This window comes from Camelus dromedarius, chromosome 16 (genome assembly GCF_036321535.1).
Source record: "Camelus dromedarius isolate mCamDro1 chromosome 16, mCamDro1.pat, whole genome shotgun sequence".
Classification (NCBI taxonomy): Eukaryota; Metazoa; Chordata; class Mammalia; order Artiodactyla; family Camelidae; genus Camelus; species Camelus dromedarius.
In genome coordinates this window covers 17,361,315-17,382,977 of record NC_087451.1, presented here as the reverse complement: position 1 = coordinate 17,382,977, position 21,663 = coordinate 17,361,315, and the positions used below count along the sequence as shown (strand labels likewise).

The 21,663-nt window shown below is 47.7% G+C and overlaps 1 protein-coding gene across 1 annotated transcript in view; it reads right to left on the bottom strand.

Annotated features, from left to right (window-relative positions):
• The window catches only part of PITPNM3 (PITPNM family member 3), an 82,011-nt gene that overhangs the window by 47,424 nt on the left and 12,924 nt on the right, over positions 1 to 21,663 (bottom strand). Inside the window, exons 2-3 of the mRNA XM_031467884.2 lie at positions 18,871 to 18,966; positions 8,837 to 8,944 (exon numbers count right to left, since the gene is read on the bottom strand). Coding sequence (XP_031323744.1) covers positions 8,837 to 8,944; positions 18,871 to 18,966 — 204 coding nt within the window. The remainder of the gene's footprint in view (positions 1 to 8,836; positions 8,945 to 18,870; positions 18,967 to 21,663) is intronic.

Sequence of the window (21,663 nt, the reverse complement as noted above, 5' to 3'; positions counted from 1 at the left end):
TATCGGGGAGGCTCCCTGGTGAAGTGCACAGGATTACAAGAGCTGGAGATTAAATTAGGGGGAAAGCAGGGGGAAGGCAGGCAGCGGAAGAGCTCAAAGGGGCTTGAGGGTCAGCTGGCAGTCCCCGGGCATTTGGCTAGAACACAGGGTGAACAGGAGAAGGGGAGGTACAGCCCAGAGGCATGAAGACCAGAGCAGAGAGAACCTTGAGACCGTCTGGCAGCCCCTATATAATACCCCTCATGGTAGCCACTCCAGGGCTGTATGAACTCACTAACCCTAGATAATTATCATTGTTAGAAGGAAAGCTAGAACCAGATTGGCCTTACAGGCCAGGCCAGCGGGGTTATACTTCCTCCTGCGGGCAGTGAAGACCAGGCTGCCAGTACCATAGCAGGATGAGGTTACTGGATTTACATTTTAGAAGCATCACAGTAGGACTGGCTAAAGTTGGCCAACTGGCAACAGCACCCAGGCTTTTTCTCCTGCCCCCAAATCCCTGGAAAATGACATTAACGATTTTATATGAATTAATCTTCAGTAGCATTGTTAACATAGGGAGGGATGTCCTAGCAGATGAGAAATTATGAAGCATCCCCAAAAGGCAGAAGGCAGAGAGATCTGAGGGAGGTAGGCAGGACTGGCACGATGAAGATGCAGGGCCCCTCGTTCAAAAGGATGAAGCATTTCAAGATGGCAACATCAGAGCATAAACTCCAGGGTGAGACCCTGCTAATGTCTGCAAAGGTCAAGTGCCCAGAAAACCAGGCCAGGAGGGAGGAAACCAGAACCTCGACCCTGTAAAGGAAGGTCTAGAACCAAAGGTGGGGGCAGCTCAGAGGGAACGGCAGGGTTCTGAGTGGAAGACACAGGAGTGCAGGAAGATATTTGCAACTGTCTGGGCTTCCATGGTAGAGAAGCCGGGGAATAGGCTCCACACCCACCCCGGCCACTGACCCCTGCTCTGTCCCCAGGTGTGAGAAGGGGCTGAGTTTGAGGGACACCTTCGGAGGCTGAAAATACCTAAGAGGAACAAATGAGAAGCTAATGGCTCAATTCCTCCAGCAGCATTTCCTGCCTTCTCCAATAATTAGATGACAGCAGTTCGCAGTCATCAGACATATTACATCACGCAGAGACAGGAGAAGAGCGAATTGCAAATACAAAGTGGAGTATGTATCCAAATATTACAAAATATAAGAGGAAAGCCAACAACACAGAAGACATCAAACTCAATGACTGAAGGAAGCGGAGTACAGGGAAACGGATCTGTGGATTCCTTGAACAGACGTAGTACCATAACCATGAAAGGGTCTCAACATTCAGCAAGCACCAGCATCACCTAAAGCATCACCTAAAGTGAAAACACAGATTCTGAGCCCTGCTGATTGTTGATTCAGTAAGTCTGGGTGGGGCTCCCAAATCCACACGTCTGACAAGTTTCCAGAGCAATACTAATGCTGGTGGTCCAGGGACCATGCTTTGAGAACCACATGTGCAGATATACGAGCAGAAGCTAGAGACAGAGGGAGAATGGTAGGGAAAAACAGCTCTCTGGAAAGCTGGAGGCAGAGAAATTGATCAAGGAATAGGCAGCGACGGCTTCCTTGGTCTCAAAGAAGAATGTGGCCTTGATGACGCTAAGTTGGTTTCAAAAACAAAAAGGGCCCTGATTGTGAAGAGTCACTTAAGGGACAGCTCATAGACTATTAACATAAATTATTCTGGAAGAGAAATGGAAACCCTAAGCATAAAAGATTAGTGTTATGGCAAAGTCCAAGTAGAATTTATCCCAGGAATGTAAGATTGTTCAATATATGAACATCCATTAATGTAACATGCTATTTTTTTCAGTTTTCCTTTAAATTTTAATTGTCTGTTTAATTTTAAATAGACAATTTTTAATTCTTTTTTTCCCTTTGTCTTTTTTATTTTTTAATTAATAATTGACTTACAATGTGTTACTTTCTGGTGTACAGCATAGTGATTCATTTATACATACACATATTTGTATATGTATAAAAGGAATATATATATTGCTTTTCATATTCTTTTTCGCTATAGGCCATTACAGTGCATTGAATATAGTTCCCTGTGCTATATGGTAGGACTTTCTTGTTTTTCTATTTTATATACTGTAGTTAGTATCTACAAATCCTGAATTCTATGATATGTGAATTATATCTCAATTTAAAAAAGAACTTGGCAAGATCTATTTGACTCGGACAAGGTTAATGACAGCTGTGTGCTTCCTTAGCTCATTAGAATCAAGCTTGCTCCTACTCTCTGTTATAATCTCACTTACGGATCTTTGACTGATTAATCCAGTCTGAAGTATGTGTGGCTTATTCCCATCCACCTCTGACCGACCAGAAAACTCTGGAACTTAAAAAAACAAGAAGATAGAGACTTTAAAAAGCATAGAATGTTTAAAAAAATAAAATAATAAATAATAAAAAGCATAGAATGAGTCCATGGCATCTAGGAATCAGTATCAGGCTGTTATGAAAAAGAACCAACCAGAGAGCATGAAAATGAAAAGAGGATTGTTTAAGACAAACAAACAAATAAACAAATAAACTCTACAGAAGAGCTGATCAGAAGGAAACAGCCAAAGAAGAGAAAAATTGGTGAGCTGCTGGTTAGTTGGAACCAAGGAATACTTCCAGAATCCAGCAAGAACCAAGAAATAAAAATAGGCAAGACAAGTTAAGACATGGTTCCAGCATCTATCTGATATAAATTTTGGAAGGAGAAAACATAAAGAAATACTTGAAGAAATAAAAAAAGAAAATGTCACAGTAATGAAAAAAGAGGACACCAGGTACAGGCATGGCCAACCACAAAACCTGATCTGCAAACTTGGTTTGTAACTTCAGAATGCAAAGAATAAAGATTTTTAAAACTAAAAGCTCCAACAAGAGAGAACAACAGATTATCCACAAATTTGCTGCAGACTTCTCACCACAACACTAAATGCAAGAAGGCCACAAAGAATGTCTTCCAAGATAGTTTGGAACATGATTAGGAATGCAGGCAAACTTGCATTCAAGTGAAAAGGCAAAATAAAGACATGTTTAAAAGATATAAATTTTATTCACAAGCCAGAAATAGACTCACAGACGTAGAAAAAAAAAACTGTGGTTACCAGGGGGAAAGGGGAGGGGGAGGCATAGATTAGGAGTCTGGGATTAACAGATACACACTACTGTATATAAAATAGATCAACAACAAGGACCTACTGTACAGCACAGGGAACTACGTTCAATTTCTTGTAATGAACCATAATGGAAAAGAAACTGAAAATATATACACATGTATGTATGTATATGTGTAACTGAATTGCTTTGTTGTACACCTGAAACTAACATTGTAAATTGACTACACTTCAATAAAAGAATAAAAAAATAAAGACATGTTTAGAAACACAAGGACTTGGAAAATGACTGTCCACAGTTCCTCTCTGAAAGAATTACTTAAGGAGGTATTCTAGTGAAAAGAGGAAGGCATGGGATTTAAGGAGCAGCAGTAAGAACTATACACTAAGAAGGGTACATGTTACAGATGTGAATCATACCTCAACATACTTAACTAACAAGAATGAGGAGGAGGAGGGGGGAGGTTACAGCATTATATCACATCTGACCATCAGACAAGAAAGTCTGCCTTAATCTTGCCACTCAGCGTCTATCTGGAGGTCCTGTGCAGTACAATTTAATAAGAAAAATAAGTAAGCAGGGTAAACACTGGCAAGGATATAACTGTGGAGATTTGTAAACAATCTGACACTCTACCTAAAAATAACCCAAGAGAGTGAACTAATAAGAAAATTCAGCCAAGTGGTGGGATTCAAGAGACAAATATTTCAAATACATAGCAGATAAATAATTTATATCCAGAATATACATAAAGAACTCCTGGAAACCAATCAGAAAAAGACAATTCAATAGAAGACAAGCAAAAAGCCTGTTGAAGAAACTCAGATAAAGGGAAACAGGGTTGGTCAACATGTTTATGAAAAAATGATCAATCTCATTAGCAATCAAGTAAGGACTAGACAAGAAAAGATCTTCACCCAACAATCAGGTGCAGTTTTAAAGTCTGAGAATATCAAGTCTGGTAACATCGCGGGGAAATGGCTACTAACCCGCAGTTGGTATGAATATACATTTGCAGTCTTTTGGGAAAACTGTTCCCAGTATCTATTACAATTTTCAGTGCTTATACCCTTAATCCACATATCATTGTTTTAATAATGAAAAATTCCAATGTCTGTCACTATACAATTGTTAAATAAATTACAGTACATCTATTGTAGAGAATACTATAGTACAGGTAAAAATAGTGAGTCAAATCTATAAATACTCATATGAAAAGCTCTCCGAAATCTACTGTTAAATGCAAAAAAAAAAAAAAAAAGTTAAGTTGCAGCAATGACATCTAATCAGATCTATCTCTAGAATGATACCCTCCACCTTGACAGACTCTGAAGTGAGGTCTGCAGTTGAAGTAGATAAGGAAGACCGGTTTATTTTTGTTTGTTTGTATTGTTTGTTTGCTTGTATGGTTTGTTTGTCTGTTTACAACAAGAATGTATTCAAGAAATAAGATGGTTATTTGTACACTAGTGTTCATAGCATTACTCACAATAGCCAAAAGGTGAAAACATGTCCATTAATAGATGAATGAATAAACAAAACATAGTAGATACATACAATGGAATATTATTTAGCCTTCAAAAAGGGAGAGAATGCTATCACATGTTACAACATGAATGAACCTTGAAGACATGCTCAGTAAAGAAGCCAGACATAAAAAGACAAATTCTGCATGATTCTAATCATATGAGGCACCTAGAGTGCTCAAAATCACAGAAACAGAAGATAGAATGGCAGTTACCAGGGGCTGGAGGGAGAGGGAAATGTGGAGTTAGTGTTTACTGGGTACAGAGTTCCTGTTTGGGAGGATAAAAAAGTTTTTGAGCTGGATGGCAGTGATGGTTGAACAACAATGTGAATATATTTAATGCCACTAAACAGTATACTTACAAGCAGTTAAAATGGTAAGTTTTATCTTATATATACTTTACCAAACTTTTTAAAATGTTAAACAAAAATAATGAGACAAGCAATTGTAAAAAAAAAAAAATGATAATAAGTAAAGTGGACTGAGCTGATGCTGAAGCACCCCTTTCCATTAAAATACTGGGCAATAAATTATCCCCAAAAATGTAAACATATAACCAAGCTCAAAATAAAGAATGGATAATACACAAGTACCAGAAACAAAGAGGGATCTACCATCCAGACACAAAAGCAGAAGCTGACATCAGGGAGACCCAGGTAAGAGTCAGATGGATAAATGTTCCAGGGCTAGAGGCTGAACAGTGTTATTGTTAACTCGGCCAACTCGGCCTCAGCCTGTGGAAGGTGAGGCGTGAGAGGAGCGCCCCCTGTGGGACCCTTGAAGGGCTGCTCTATCCATAAAGAAACTTTAAACAAACAAACAAACAACAACAACAACAACAACAACAACAACAACAACAACAACAAAAACTGCTTTGGGAAAGTAGCAAAAAAGACCATCACAGACAGTGGGAAAGAAAAAATCGCACTGTGAGTAACTAAAACCCTAAGCCTGTGTGCCACCTGTGGGTGTGGGGTCTAAATTTACACCGGCTCTTGCAGAATGGAAACACAAAGCTGTGAACCTAGCATAGAAGATGTCCAAGATGGAGGAAACTCTCAGGCCCAGCAGAAACACAAGACCAGTCTCTAGAAGGATATTTTCACAACCTGGGGGACACAAGATTCCCATAAAAAAAGAAAAGGTCGGGGAGTGTTGACCAAGATGAGTTCACAATAAAAAAAATAAGGAAAGAAGACCCATGAGGTGCAGATAACATGCGAGCATGGACACACACACGCGCGCGCGCACGCCAGTATTAGCCCCTTCAAGAACTAGAGATGCCAGAACAGCCGGGAAGTGCCCATGCAACATATGTTTCAATGACCAAGATCAAAGATGGACTGTTAAACATAATTAAGAAGAAAGAAGGTTGGCTCCATTTGGAACTTATAGAACATGAAGAGGTTTCAGGACGTCCAGAGAGAGGCAAGTAGGAGGCTCCTGAGAATAAGAGTGTGGCCAGGGAAGGTCTTGGCTGGAGATGGACTTGGGGGTCATCACCGAGGGTAGCTGTGACTGGCCAAGGCGTGACCCATGAAGGGGGCGGTCTCTGGAGTGAGCCCTGCGTTTAAGGGCAGGGAGGTTGGAGGAGGCAGGGGTTGAGCCCTGTCTCTACCACCAATTTTGATTGCAGCTTTTTCCAGACAGTGTGGTCAAAACTTCCTCTTCCCAGAAGAGCCCCCAGAGGCTCTTTCCTCAGGCCTGTCTTATTACCCTGTGGCCGTGGCTAAGATGCTCTTCCTCTCTACTGGGAGCTCCTACGAGAGCAACAAGGCTAGCCTGCTTGTCTCTATTTCCCCCCCATCTTGGGTTGAGCCCATGCCATGGCTCCATCAGTGATGGGTGGAAAGAATGGAATTGGTGGGTGTGTTCTGCTGGGTTGTGGGAATTCACATCATGAATCCACAGGGGAATGGGACTCAGAAGGAGCCAGAAACACGGCTGGTTTCCTCTTCCTCACCCCCTTCTGCTCCCCATTGTGTACTGGTAGGAGACAGCATCAATTCTCAAACTCAGGTGAGGAACTGCCCCTAATTCAGCCTCTTGTGAGCACCATGAAGTGTTTGTTAGGACTGTCCTTGAGCAAGATCTTTCTCACTTCTTTCCCTCTTCTCATGTTATGATGACCTGTCATTGAATGCACTTTGCAAACATCAGCTCATTTAATGCTTACAGCTTGTGTACTAGCCCCATTCTGCAGATGAAGAAACTGAGGCTCAGAGAGGTGATGTGACTTTCCTGGGCACAGAGCCACTGAGTGGCAGGGCCAACGTTCAAACCCAGACCTCTAGCCTCCAAAGCTGTGGTTTCAGCCTTTCCCATCGACCTCCCTCTGCTTCCTCCTCCCCTGCCCTCCCAGCTCGCACTGCTTCTCAGTGCCATCTCCTTTGCTCAGACTGCGTCTGAGTCACAATTCTTCGGCAGCCAAGCGGGGGTTGGGATGGGAGGGGATGGCCAGATGGGTGGTGAGTATGAGTCTGGGTTTGTCTTTTCGTAGCTACCAAGCAGGGTTCTGGGGAAGCATTTGGAGTCCATGACCCCTTCTCAGTCCCCTCTGAGTTCCTGGGGTGAAGCAAAGAGCAGACAAAGGGTCCATCTGAAGATGTGTCATGGTGAATACTGGGGAATACTGGTCTTGGGGACTAGACTCAGAGCCCACCCTTTCTGTGAACGTGACAGTGGCCCAGGAAGGCCTGGCCTTTTAAGACTCTGGACCTGACTTTGCAGGAGCTCAGAACTGCGCCTAATCTCAGTCAAATGTGGGAGGTAAAGCCCTGGTCTGGGAATCAGGAGACGAGAGATCTGAGTGTGGTGCTGCCCCCAGCTTGGAGGACCTTGGACAAGATGTAGCTTCTCTGAGCCTTGGGTCCCTTGTTTGTAAAATGGAGCAGTCATCCCAGGCCTGTCCATTTCTTAGGATGGGCAGTCTGATCTGGGGAGGGCTCTGAACCAGGGAGGAAGGGATAGAGGAGGGGTGGTAAGAAAAGGAACAGGTGCTGGGGCCAGACGGCCACCAGCAAGGTGGCCAGCACCAGGACGGTCATTCTCTTGGGCTGGGCCAGGACCGTCTCACTGAACACTTCCTGATAGGTAGTCTGGCTCAGACCATGACCGAGGAATGATGGGGACAAGAAAGGAAGGAAAGGAGGAGTGGAGGAAGAGGGAAAGTAGGAAGGGTGATATATGGGGTGAGGAGGAGAGGTAGAAAAGGTAGAAAAGGCTGAACTCAGGGTAACAGGGACAGAGGCACCCTGATCCTGGGTAGGGTTTAGCCCTGGCTCTGCTCCTCCCCCTCCTGTGTGACTTTAATCAAGCACAGCCCCTCTCTGAGCCTCCAGTTCCCGATATGTCATCTCAGATTTTATGAGCTCCTTGGTTCCATCCTCCACTTACCTTCTAAAGCCTGGCTCCATAGGTTCATTGTCAAGAATGCTACCTTAAGCCCCCTTCTCCTGCCTCCTTCTAAAATTCATGCCTCTCCCCTCTGGGTCCAACAACCAGGAGCTTAAGTCTGACCCTCTTACATTTTGACTTACACTGTGTTTACACATCACAAGATGGAAGCCTCAGTTAAATTACCTTCGGTCCCTCCTACTAAGCACTTACACATAGCAGGTGCTCAATGAACCTTCTGTTTATGATGCAAAATGGTCAACTGGACAGAAGGATGGCTGCCTAGAAGGATATACCAGCTTTGTCTGCTGATTAAGTTCCTGGTCAAAACTCTCCTCTGAATTAATCCCCAGGCACATACTCCTCCAACCAAAGGAAGTGACAACCCCAACAGCTGCCCATCCTCAAAGACTCCTCCAGTTGCAGATTCCAATGCCATAGGCCTGGCAGTCAAAGGAGCTTGGACCCCGCCACCTGCCCTTAAGTACCCATGCTCCTAAGTGGTCGTCCTATGAACAAAGAAAGTTCTGTTGAAGTATGTTAGAGCTCTTCTGCCACAGAAAACCCCAGGGACATCCCCATAAGGGTTCGTGAAGGTCACGGAATTCAGGGGTTGTAGACTCAAGGAGGAGAATTCCCCAGACAGAAGGCTTTTCCTAGAAGACCCGCGTTCTAGCACGAAATTGCCAGCACTTCCACATCCCCTGCATCACACATACATACACACACAGTCAGGAGAGAAGCAGAATCTTACCTTGATGTTCCTCCAGTTTCCCCATGGTCTCCATCTGTTCCACCAGGTCATTTGAATTCCACTGGCTCATCCCAATGAGGATGGCGTTCTTCCCTTCAGCCATCTCCTCTGTGGGAAGAAGCAGAGCTGAGCATGAGCAGGCAGGGCTGTGTAGAGGAACCCCTAAGAGGAGCTTATATCTCAAAAAGTGTTTATTTCTTCCTTTGAGTTGAGGTAGAGTTCAACTTTTAAAAGAGTCTGCAGGTACAGACAGGGAGAAGACATTCAGGAACTCTTCGTTGCAAGAAGGCACTGTTGTTGTACCCTCCTGGGCCTCCACGTGTTACAGCAAAAGAGAGTAATGAGGGAACAGTCGTGAGAGAGGCTGAAAACTCACAGAAGGCTCCATTCCTAGCACTCTGAGTGGCATTTCTTGAAAAGCAGCGTGTCTGGAAAGAAAAAGCAAAGCCTTGCCACCTGGTAGCAGTTTTCCTTTGGGTAAGTTACTTGACTTCTCTGAGCCTCCTCTTCCCATGAGTCAGATAGGACTGGCAATGTCTAACTCACAGAGTTGTTGTGCAGATTAAATGAGATAATAAACATAAAGTTCTTGGTGCATAGATGACAGACATTAAGGTTACTCGTTCACATGAGAAAAGGGTTGCCATCAGTATTTGAGCAGACCAGGGTTTGAGTGTAGCAGGAGCTCTACAGTAACTGGGAGAGAAGGCTTCTGTCTCTAAGTAAGCCTTGAGCTGTATGGAACCCTTAGCCCACATCTCAACCTTATGAACTTCTCAGTGCCTCCATTCTCCTCCTGTTCTCCCCTCAGCCCTGTCTCTATCCTTGCCCTTTTTCAGTCTGAGCTTAGTGAAGGAGACTAAAGCATGAAATAGTTCAGTAACTTGCCCAAGGTCACTGGCTAGATCCAGGATTTAAACCCAGATATACTATTTCAAGAGTCTGCAAGGGATTGGTGAGACCATATTCTCTAAACACACTGAACGCAAGCCCCTGGGTCCCGCACATCAACTACACACATCTGGTGCAGTCCCTCATCTCAGAAAGGGACATTTTCTCAGGCACAAACCCACAGGAATGCCTCCCCTCTCTCTTTAAAGACTAAGACAGGCCTTCCTGATGAAGAACTTTGTGCCTTTTCTCATAGAACAGACACTAAAGGGTGGTGAGGAGAATCCCCAAGCTTATCCTAACTGATAATAAAGGGATAAGACCCATTTCACTCACTGCCAAAGATCTTTACAGAGCATATGGAACCAATATGGTGGAGCTGAAGCTTGGGGGAGCTGTCCAGAGTTCTGAATCACTCGAGTGCAATCATCCAGACCCCATTTCCGGCTGGGACAGCTCCTCCTGCCTTCTTTGATTTACTTATTTTGATCTATTTAACAACATTTATCAGATCCTTAATAGGCACTGAGATTGTTATAAGTCCTTTACAAATATTAATTCATTTAATTCTCACAATACTAACAATGTACAATTATTATTACTCAATGTTATAAACAAGGAGACTGAAGCACGAAATAGTTCAGAAACTTGCCCAAGGTGACTGGCTAGAGCCAGGATTTAAACCCAGATACTATTTCAAGAGTCTTAAACTCCTGCCCTGCTGGTGGCCTGCCCTGGACATCCTGTCTTGGCTGCCCAACACTCCAGCCAGCATCAGCCACACTCCGACAATTTCCTAAGCCTGGTGTGTTCCATCTGGGCATGGTTTACACCTCTAGGCAGCATTGTGTTCTGGGCAGAGCCCTGACTGGGTTCAAGTCCTGAGCTGCTACATGTGAGCCCATGCCTTTGCATATGTCCCTCAACTGTTCCTGTTTTCTTATCTCTTAAATGGAAGAATTCTGGTTTCCCAGCTCTTCCCTAGCAAGCTTTCATGAGGACAATATAATAAATTTGGAAAAGCTACTGAAGCCAAAATTCTACAAACAAATATCAGGTAGTATTACTCTTGGGGGAGCAAAATCATCAAGGGGTTAAGAGTTCAATTCTGGTGTTAGATTGACTCCTTTCCATTCTGGATGTACTGACCTCGGACAGTAACTTACCCTTTATGAGCCTCAGTTTCCTCGACTATAATGTGATATCATACTAATGCCTGTGGCACAGGATTGCTGTGAGGACTAAATGAGATGTGAGATAATGAAGGTAAAGTGTCTACAAGCATGACAAGCACACAGTAAGAACACGGATGTGGATAACAGTACATGAAGATGATGGTACCGCCGCTGCCGCCACCACCAGAGCACGCAGTGTTGTGGCCCCACACTCACGCTCAGTACCAGTCATGCTGCTGTCTGCCCCTGTGTCATTCTGTCTCAGCTCCAGAGTGGGGTCGTCAGGGTCACCTCGAATGACTGTGTACCCTGGCTCAGTTACCCAAGCATGCAGTCGTCTGCTTGTTCATTTAACATTCATTCTGCAATGAATGGATTCCTGAGCACCTGCTGTGTGCAGTGTGAGACACAATTTCCATCCTGTCAGAATTCCATTTTGTGAAAAAAACACAATAGAAAATTGACACAATCAGATGAGTGAGCCGGGGCTCCTGGTCCAGTGCCAGGTATGCAGTAAGTGCTCACACATCCAAGTTTCCAGTTTTTCTGCAATGCACCATCCCTATCCCAGGATGTATGCATGGCCATCAGAACCCCAGGCTCCCAGGGCTCTGTGGTCTGTGCGTGCTTACTTCTGCACAGCCCTCGGCATCTTTCCCCTCTTCCCAGTTATCCACGTGGCCTTCCTCCATCTTTCCCTCTTGGTCTTCTGTCTTTCTAGGAAATGTGTCTCTGTCCTTGTCCCATTCAGACTAGATGCCTTTCCATTGATCCTTGTGTTTCTCCTGGTCCTTGTGTTTCTCTGTCTCAGGCTCTCTGCCGTGTCTGCCCCTCCCTCTGGGCCTCGATCAAGCTCCCTTTCTCTTTGCTCTTGCTCTGTCTTTATCCCAGAACCTACCTTTCTCCTCTCTCTTTGGGGGGGGTGGTCTCTTTCTTGATCTCTCTCCCTCTCTGGGTTTCTCCTTCTTTCTCTGGGTGCCTACCCCCGGGTCTCCCCATACCTGCAGGCCTTTCTTGCTCTCTCTGATGGCTGTCTCCTCCTAGGACACTGTCCCTCTTTCAACTCTCTCTGGGTCTCTCCTGGCGTGCTCCCGTCTGTGTCTGTGTGTGTCTGTATCCCTCTCTCCCAGCCTCTTTGAGTCTCTCTTGCTCTATCTCCCTCTCTGCTTTCTTGTGCTCTGTGCCCCCCCCACCCCCACCCCATCCCCATCTCTCCAGATGCTCTCCCGCCCCCACCTCGAAGACAAGCTTCCTCTCCTGCTCTGGGCCGCTCCTCTGTCCCTGTTCTCAACACTCAGCCTTCAGATCTTCACTCCGGCTACAATGAACTTGTCCTCTGAATGGCAGTGGGCATGTGTGCGCGCACACACATGCACACATGGAAGCAGCAATCGGGAAAGCCTGGCAGCTCAGCTCTGAGCCCTGCCCTCCTTCCCCTCAGCAGACCACGCAAGGCCGCAAAGGGCTTATTTGGATAATGTCCTGGTTATTGATTTTTGCTTTTCGACTTCTGGTGACTGTTCCCCACGTGCCAATTCTCAGCCCCAGTGACCTCTGGTGTGGACACAGTTTTGGCATCTGCTTCATCCCTGCTGAGCCCCGGTCCCTGCCCAGTCCAGAGGCCAGGCTCAGCCTCACCCACCAGTACCACCACCCTGGCCTCGACCCCAGACTAACTCCGAGCCTGACCAGAGCCTGGATACACCCCCAGAAGCACCCCCTCCAGTGTCATAGGGAAAGCCTTTCTTCCTACCTTGGGGCCTCTGTGTCTGCTGGGCCCAAGGACTTCGGAACGGGGACCCCTGTCCCAGGCCAGGTAGGCTTCACCTCCAGCTCACGGAGCCGGGGGCTCGGTCACCTGCCGGCAACTGGTCCAATCCCTGCCGTCTCTCCATGCCTCAGGCCCACAAACCAGTCTTTCGAGGGACCTAGATATGCGTTGCTCTGGGACTCAAGATCGCTAACCTGCCCTGGCTGTTTAATGCATGCCCCACCCCCCTCCACGGCTGGCCCACCACCCTCTCTTCATCACACAGGGGGCCCTACTCGGCTCATTCCCAGAAGCCTTTGGGGCTGGCTCCTCTGCCTCTGCTTCTTCACTTCCCCTCCCCCGATGAGAGGGGATCAGGGGTCAGGCACACGCCTGTGCTTTGCTTCTGCGAGGGCTCTTTTGCCCAGCTGCCCACAGCGACATCCTCCACTCCACCCACAAGATGAAACCAGACCCCTGCCGTGCTCCAGAGGACGGACCCAGAGACAAGCCTGAGGTCAGACAGTGGCCAGTCAGGGGCCCAACCGTGAGAAAACCTGGGTCCTCTGACCCCAGATGACCTGCAGCTTTCCCCTCCTCTCCCCCTCTTCCTTTGGGATTGGACCCCCCTTCCCACCCTGGAAGTTGCGTGATTGCAGTAAAAGCCCGGACAGGGGAAAGACCCTTACTCCGTATGAGACCCAACCCCACCTTAGAGCCTTTGTAAAGTGGGATGATTAATCCCCACACCGTGAAAAATCAGGGAGTTAGAGCAACGAGCCGCGCCTCTGCGAAACACGGTCCAGCTCCTCGGCCCCAGCCTCCTGACAGGTGGGGGAAGGGGAGGGTCAGCCGGTGCTGGTCACAGAGACAGAGAGAGAACGGAGGACACAGAACACATAGCAAAGGGCAGAAAGGCAGAAACTTCCAGTTTCCCGCCCAGAACTCCCCTCTACCCGCCGAGGGAGGGAGTCCCCCTGATCCGCTCTCTGGGGCCAGATGTGCCCTGAAAACAAACCCAGGCTCCACCCCCACCCCATCCCCATTCTCACCTCCTGCCCAGCCCACTTGTCCCCCTGCAAGTGTCAGCGCCTGGCCTGCTGTGCAAATTCACAGCTGGGAGAGGGGCTTGTAATTTAGATTTTGGGGGGAAGCCAAAAGAAAATAAATATTTCCCATGAAAGTCAGGAATGAGCCTGGGCGCTGTGGCCAACGAGGCCAACTAGGCGCCTCCTGGAAAGTTCAGAGCCAGAAGGAGCCTTTAAGTTCAGGTCCGCATCCTCATCTTCTAGACGCAGAGCCGCACAGCTGGCCCAGGGTCACACAGCACCTCAGGCGCAGGGCTGGGCCAAGAATTCAGGTCTCCCGCCTGGGGGCTCAAGGCCTTTCCCATTTGACACTATCTTCCAGCAGTTCACCGTAAGAGCCTCTGTTTGTACCTAGATGTTTGGTGGCTTTTAAGACTCTCTAATTGGACGGCTTGTTGCATCTGAATAGGTTAAAGTTAAGGATGCACTTTATATTTTCTAAATGGAGACATACATTTTGCTACAGAAACAGGTCATGAGCTTGACACAGCCCAGATAAATGTATGTGATGCCACAGGGGTCGTCGTAGCCCCAACCTGCATCCTCTAGGCATGGTGATGCCCAAATAGATTTTCGTTTTCTCTCTAGAATTCAGCATTTCATGGCGAGAGACCAGATGAAATCTGGGCTGTCCCTCCTTGGTCTACTGAGTTCTTCTTACGCATGGTTTCTGGCCAGACCACCTGTCACCCAGCAATTTTCATCACCTGCAGTGAAAGCTCATTCACTCAAAGTCTGGGCATGTTTTGATTTTACAGGTACATGCTGCACCAGGGATTCTCAGTTCTGAGTCTCTGGCCTCCTGGAACAGGGGCAGGGGGACCCAGGGTCACTGCAGAGCCTGGGTAGGGAAGCAGAGCTGGAGGCTACTGGGTCAGGCCTGTGCTCCACTGCTCATGCTCAACACACCGGCCTTCCTACCTACTCCTCCCATAAAAGCTTTGCACTGGCTGTTCCCACTGTCCAGAACACTGTTCCCCCAGATCCTCACACAGCTCATTTCTTTTTATTCGGCTGTCAGCTCAGGGCCACGTCCTTTGGGGGCCTCCTCCTCACCCAGTCACTCTATCACAGACCATTATAGTATACCAGGAGGAGATTCTCCATTTTTAACTTTATAGCATTCCGGAGCTATAACTGACATTCCATAAACTACACATATTTAAAACATTTTGACATTTAAATGTTGATAGGTTTTGACACACGTGCACACCCATGAAGCCATCAGCCCAAGCAATTCCCTATCCATCGCCCTCAGAAATTTCCCCTTGTCCTTTTGATCCCTCCCTCCCACCTACCAGGCAACCACGGATCCATTCTGGTCGCTACAGACTCGTCTGCACTTTCTAGAGTTGTCTACAAATGGAATCATAGTGTGCACTCTTTCTCAGCCTGACTCCTTTCACTCAGCATGATTATTTTGAGATTCATCCCTATTGCTGTGGGGATCAGTTCGTTCCTCCTTATCGCTGAGTGCTGTTTCATGAATACTGAGGCCCCACAATTTGTTTATTATTCACCCATTGATGGACATTTGAGTTGTTTTCACTTTGGGGCTATCGTGAAGAAAGCAGCTAAGGGACACGTCTTTAAGAGGACATATGTTTTCTTTCCTCTTGGGTAAACACCTAGAAGTGGAAAGGTAGTTAACTGTGATTAACTTTTTAAGAAGCTGCGATCTGTTTTCCAAAGTGTCTGTCCCACTGGACATCCCTGCCAACTGAGTCTGAGACTCCCAGTTCCTCCACATCCTGGCCAGTTGTCTCAAACAGCCATTCTAAAAAGAATGAGGTGGCGTCTCATTATGCGTTTGGTTTGCGTTTCCCTAATGACTAATGGCGCTGAGCATGTTTTCATTGTTCGCCGTTCCTCTAACCTTCTTTGGCAAGGTGTCTGTTCCTTTGTGTTATTTGCTTCGTGGAAATTATCGATAGGACTCACTTGCTTATATACTGTCTTCCCACCCATCACCACTAAACTAAGCTCCATGGGGGCCAGGACAGGGTCTACTTGCCCCATGTCCCCTACACCTAGAACAGTGCCTGGTACCTGATGGACAGATGCTCAGTAAATGCTGGAACGAATGAATGAATGAGTCTGAATTCTGCTCTGCCTGATTCTTTGGTGACCCTGAACAGTTTCCCAGTTCTTCAGCCTCAGTTTCTCAGGCTATAAAGTGGGGTGGGAGTGTTGAACTCAAGACCTTGAGGGCCCCCCAGCTCTGACATGGTCTGGGCTTGAGGACTGTTCCCTCTTGGTCACCCTGGGTTTTCCCTCACTCTGCAATCCAGCCTTGCTAGACTGGGCCGTGAGTCCCCAGATATCCTTTAACTGTACTGACAGGACGGAGCGTGGCGCCCCTGCTGAGTCTGGGGGCCTAGACTCCATCACTCACCCTAAAGCATCCAGTCAGGGGCACCAGCCACCTGGAGGCCCCAAGCCTGCTGCAATGGCCCAGGAAACTGGCATCTTTCCCAGGGTCGTATTGGACCCAGATAGCACCATCCTCCTGCCTGACTGCCCCCCAGTCCCTTCCGTGCCTTGCAGATACACCCAGAGCCCCCCAGAGCCTAAGAGTCCCCCCTCTGCACCAGACCATGAGCGTCTCGTATGCCACCAGGTAGACCGCAGTGCTGGGCCAATGGGCTGGAGCTTAAGGAAGAAAGGGAGGGAGGAGGGTCCCAGTTTCAGTAATATGTCAAAGAAAAAGGCCTGTCCTGGACACTAAGCTCCCGGGTTCCAGTCCCTCTGCCCCAACCTTGATATGTGATCTTTGGAGGTCCCTTCCATGATCTGGCCTCTATTTCTGACACCCAGCCAGGTGGTTCCACCATGACTGGAGGTAGCAGGATGCAGGTGGGGTCAGAGCTGACACGCAGGTTAGGGTCAGGCCTCAGTCCGGCTAGAGAACAGAAATGGGAGGTGACCCTTCAGAGCTTGCCCAGAAATCGGACACCCGCAGCCTGGCCCCGGATGCTGAGAGAGCTGGCCGGGTTGGGCCTGGGCCAGTTCCTAGGAGCAGAGCAGGAGGATGGCTTCACTTCTTACTGCTCAGAGCCAAGGAAATAGGCAAAGGCCTTGTCCAGAGAAACCGTATGGAACAGACAGGAGGTGGGGAGTTGGCAACTCAGAACTAAAGGTTCCAGCAGCCTGTGGGTGGATCGTGTGGCTGAGAACTACAGATGCTCTGGGAGAGGTGACGTAGGAGGAGGGGAGCAGAGATGTGAGGTTCAGAGGTCCGGTAGGGAGTGCTGAGAGGTGGAAGGCAGGGCAAAGGACAAGAGAGTCTGGGATCCTGGGACAGCGGATGGAAGGAAAGACAGAAGTGAGATGAGGCCAAGCGAGAGATGAGAAAGTGGGGCACCCATTAGAGAGGAGCGAGAGACGAGGCCAATTTGGGAACTGCAGACAGAGTGGTGAGATCGTGGAAGTGGAGGACAGAAAGCCGAGGGTCCGCAGGGAGGGGAGCGGGTTGTATCCACAGCTGCCCGAAGGGAAGGCTGGCACCTGGCACCTCGGCCGGAGCTGGAGCTGACCTGCACCTCCCGCAGCTGTCTCCCGCAGCGACCCACCCTCGTCATCTGGGAATGCAGAGCCCTGCTGAACTGCAAAAATATTTTAAATGAAAGTGTTCTAAGCGTCAAAATATTGAAGCCGTTGTTGTCACACTGTGGGTTAGTTGCTATGCAGGAAGTCAGCCCCGGCTGCCACTCCAATCAGACGCCAATCGGAGACAGGAAATAAGCCCCAAGTGGGCTGGTTTAGGGCCGGCATCAGGGAAGGGGTTCTCCGCCCAGAGCCAAGAATGGAGGAGGCGCAGCCTGGAACAGCATCCCGCCGCCCCTCTGTGCTTCCCTGAAGTCATTTAAATTGGATCTAATCTCCACTCCCGGAGGCACAGAGCTAATAGGGAAATTGAGGCCCCGAGAAGGAGAAAGACTTGCCCAAGATCACAGCAAAAGTCAATGGCATGGCTGAGGCCCTGTCCCAAGTGGCCTGTTCTGGGTCCAGATGTCTTCCCAGCATATGGGCTGTTTCTCTTTAAAGACCCCATTCAGCCAGGCATTTCAAAGCTGGCCCCATCTCAGGAGTAAGTCGACCCCCCAGATACGATGACTTCTCAGAGTAAGTGAGAACTGGGGGCCCTCCTGGGCTGGGGAGGAGGCCATTGGTGCATCTCAGCTGCCCCCACACTGCCCAGGCAAGCAAGGCTGTGAGGGTCCTCTCTCCCGGCAGACCCATCTCCCACCGGTCCCCCCCACCACCTGCCTTGCAGCTCCTCATCTCTGAGCCTTTGCTTAGGTTGATCTCTCTGCCTGACATGCCCACCTTCTCCAAGGTTTGGTGCCTTCTTCTCCAATTCTTACAATGCTTCCTGTTTTTCCATCCTCACTTAGCGCCCCATGCTGTGTCTGCGTACTGGTGATGCACCCAGCGCTGGGAAGCAACACTGATGCCCTCGCCCTCCATCATGCCTCACCTGAACATCTGCAATAATCTTTCTAACTGGTCCCCACCTCCACTCCAGCTCCCCCTCCCATCTACGGGCTGATCTTGTAAGTCGTCTCCTGGGTCCCACGAGGCTTCATCTCTCCTCTCCCCCGCCATGCGGGTCTCCTTCAGTTCCTGGAAAGCCACATCTTTCCTGTCTCCACAACATCCTATCTGCTGTGGCTAAGGCACTCTCTCCCACTCTTCATCTAGCCCACTCCTATCCTCGGTTCTGCGGAGAAGATGTTAACGACCTCCATGCCCAAAATTAGGTACCCCCATCCTCACTCTTTCTATTAACACCTGGTGCTTTTGACTCCAAAGTATTACTCCCCATTGGTGATTGTATTTCCCTTTGTGTAATTGATGTTTGCCTCTCACACTAGACTATAAGCCGGGTGAGGGCAGTGACCATGCCTATTTTTTTTTACTACAGTATATTAGGAACTCAGCCAATATCTGAAAGAGTGAATGAATGGATGCTGATCTCCAGTCGTTGGGGAACTCACAGACTGGGAAATTATGAAATGTGGAACTACAGTGTCTCAGTGGAGAGATATTAACTCCCAACAGAGATCCCCTTCGTGGAGCTTCTAAAAAGGTCACCCAGCCAATGATGGCCGGATGGGATTCACTCACCTCTAGCATCAAAGAATTCATCATCAGAACTCTCCACTGAGTCGCTGAGGACATTTCGAAGGTGCCAGGGGGTACCACCGCCCGGGGGAGGGCCACCTGTCAAAGGAAACACACCCGTTAGCCAGGCTTGAGATTGTGTCCTAGCATAAAGGAGGTAAACCCAGACCGCCCCCGAACCAAGGTTTAGTCAGCGTCCTGCACGTCCCTGCCCTCTCCTCAGCACCTCACAGGGTCCTCCCACTACTGTGCTTTCATTTAAACCCCAGATACCTCTCTGAGATAGCTCAGTGGGGCAGGAATGAGTGTGCCCATTTTGCACACACCAAAACTGAGGCCAGAGATAGTAAAGAGATGTTGCCAAGGGGACACAGTGCATCAGGAAGCATCAGATACGTTTTGCTATGTTAATAAATGATCTTAAAACTGCTTAAAACAACAGCAGTTCATTTCTCACTCACACCCCGATTGGAAGGGGACCCTGGCTATGGCAGTCACTCAAAGCTGCCACTGCTGTATGTTACCATCTCAAAAAGAGACATCAAGGTGGCCTGGAGCAGGTTAGAAGAAGGCAGAAAGTCACGCCCAGTCATGAAGGTGTCTTCCTACACTCAACAAGTTTCTGCACACATGTCATTGGCCAAAGCAAGTCACGTGGCCACGCCCAACTTCAGGAGGGTGGAGGAGGGGAGAAGCAGATATCCTGACAGGTACTAGTGATGTTTGCTGTACACAGCATGTGCAGGCCAGGCCAGGCCTGCAACCTCCCCTGGGGAAAAAGTCCCAAACTAAGGGGTACTTGGGCTTGAGTTCTGCCCTGTCTCTGCCACTTACAACCTGCACAGCCATTCCCTCTCCAGCCCGAAGCCTTAGTTTCCCCGTCTATACAATATTGACAAGCATCAATTCCAAGCTCGAAGGATCAGAAGTAATGCGTGCTCAGCACCTGTATATTAGGAGGTTCAGTAATGGCCACTATTGTTTTTAAATATTTTATTGAGGTATAGTCAGTTTACAATGTTTTGTCAATTTCTGGTGTACAGCATAATGTTTCAGTCATATAGGAACATACATATATTCATTTTCATATTCTTTTTCATTAGCAGAGGTCAGGACGTGGGGCTGAGGGGTTATCTGGAGCAGGCAGGAGTTAATAAACACAGAGAACATGGCCCCTTGCCCTGAACTCAGCCCCAGGCCACCTCCTGCCCTGGGACCTGGGGGATAAAGGCCAGAGACAGAGCTGGGTCAGAAGCCTCTGTCCCTGCCCTCCATTCTCTGAGCCATTTTTACTGGACACTTGGGGACTCTCTTGGAACCAGCTGGTGTCCAGCACATCAGGAAACCCCTCCTCCTGCTCCCTGGACATGGGGAATATTAGTGATCGCAGATGGATTCCAATCTAATCATAAAAATTAAAACCATAAAAATGTTCGAAGAAAATTGACCTCGTAATTTTCCCAAGGAAATAATCAGAGGAGTACACAAAGATGGAAATATATAGTTGGTCATCTCAGTGTTCTGGTAACACCAATGAATTGGAAGAAATCCCAGTGTCCTTCCACAAGGGAAGAGACATACATACATATACAGTCACAAAGGGAAATCCTTGCAACTGGTAGAAAAATAATGTAGCCCTTTATGTACTGATAAGGAAAGATGCCCACAGAGGATGGTTAGGAGAAAAAAAAAAAATGCACGTGGGTCCCAGAGCAGCATGTTTCTTCTGACCCCATTTTTGAAAGGTACTCTTATACCGTACACACATCACATTAGTAAAGGGCTCAGGCTTGTAGGCTGAAGAGGCCTGGATTCAAGCTCAGGCTCTCGCCCCTTAGAAGCTGTGTGATGTCAGGCGAGTCCCGTCACCTCTCTGTGCCTCTGTTTCCTCAGCTAAGAAGTGAGGACAGCTCCTACCTGCCCCATGAGCTTATTGTAAAGATGAAATAAAATGCATCAAAGCGCTTAGCCCAGGGCCCAGAATATAGCAAGTGCCCACAATAATTATTACGGTAGGGGAGGGTAGAGCTCACTGGAAGAGCGCATGCTCAGCATGCTTGTGGCCCTGGGTTCAATCCCCAGTACCTCCATTTAAAAAAAATGTTTAATAAAAAATAATTATTAATACATAAATACACTTAAAGGTGCATTAAAATTTCTGGAAGGACAGCACCAATGTGTCAACAGACATTATCTGTACAGAGCAGAATTTGATAAGAAGAGGCAGGGGAAACTCAATTTTCACATTGCACATTTAATTTCATATGACTATTAATTTTATAAATTCATCTTATTTTATCAGTTCTAAGATGTACATTTTTTTTCACACTTCCACATCTTTAAAATCAGGGTTTGTCTTATGTGATGGCAAATCATAACTTGGGTGGCATTGTTTAGTCTTTCTCCCTGGTATATAAAATAATGGTGCATCTTATAACTGATTGTATCTTAGAGTCAGTGGAAAACAGTGCAGTTATTGTGTATACAGGGTAAGTCTTTCCAGGGCTTCAGCCCTGGCCACCAGGCACACTTGTTCTGTCTCCAGAGAGACCTGGGTTCTTGCATTAGCAATGCCTCTTTTTCAGATGCCCCATCTGTGCAATGAGAAAGCTGACAGAGACTGTCCCCTGAAATGTGTCAACTCTGACTGGTGTTTGAGGAGCCTTCCTGGCACACAGTGGATGTCAGTGAAACAGTGGGAGGCGGGCATTCCCCCAGCCATGGCTAGAATGCACATTGCAGTTCTCAGAGAACCTGCTGCAGCCTCCGCTCACCACACCCTGCCACCCTGCAGGA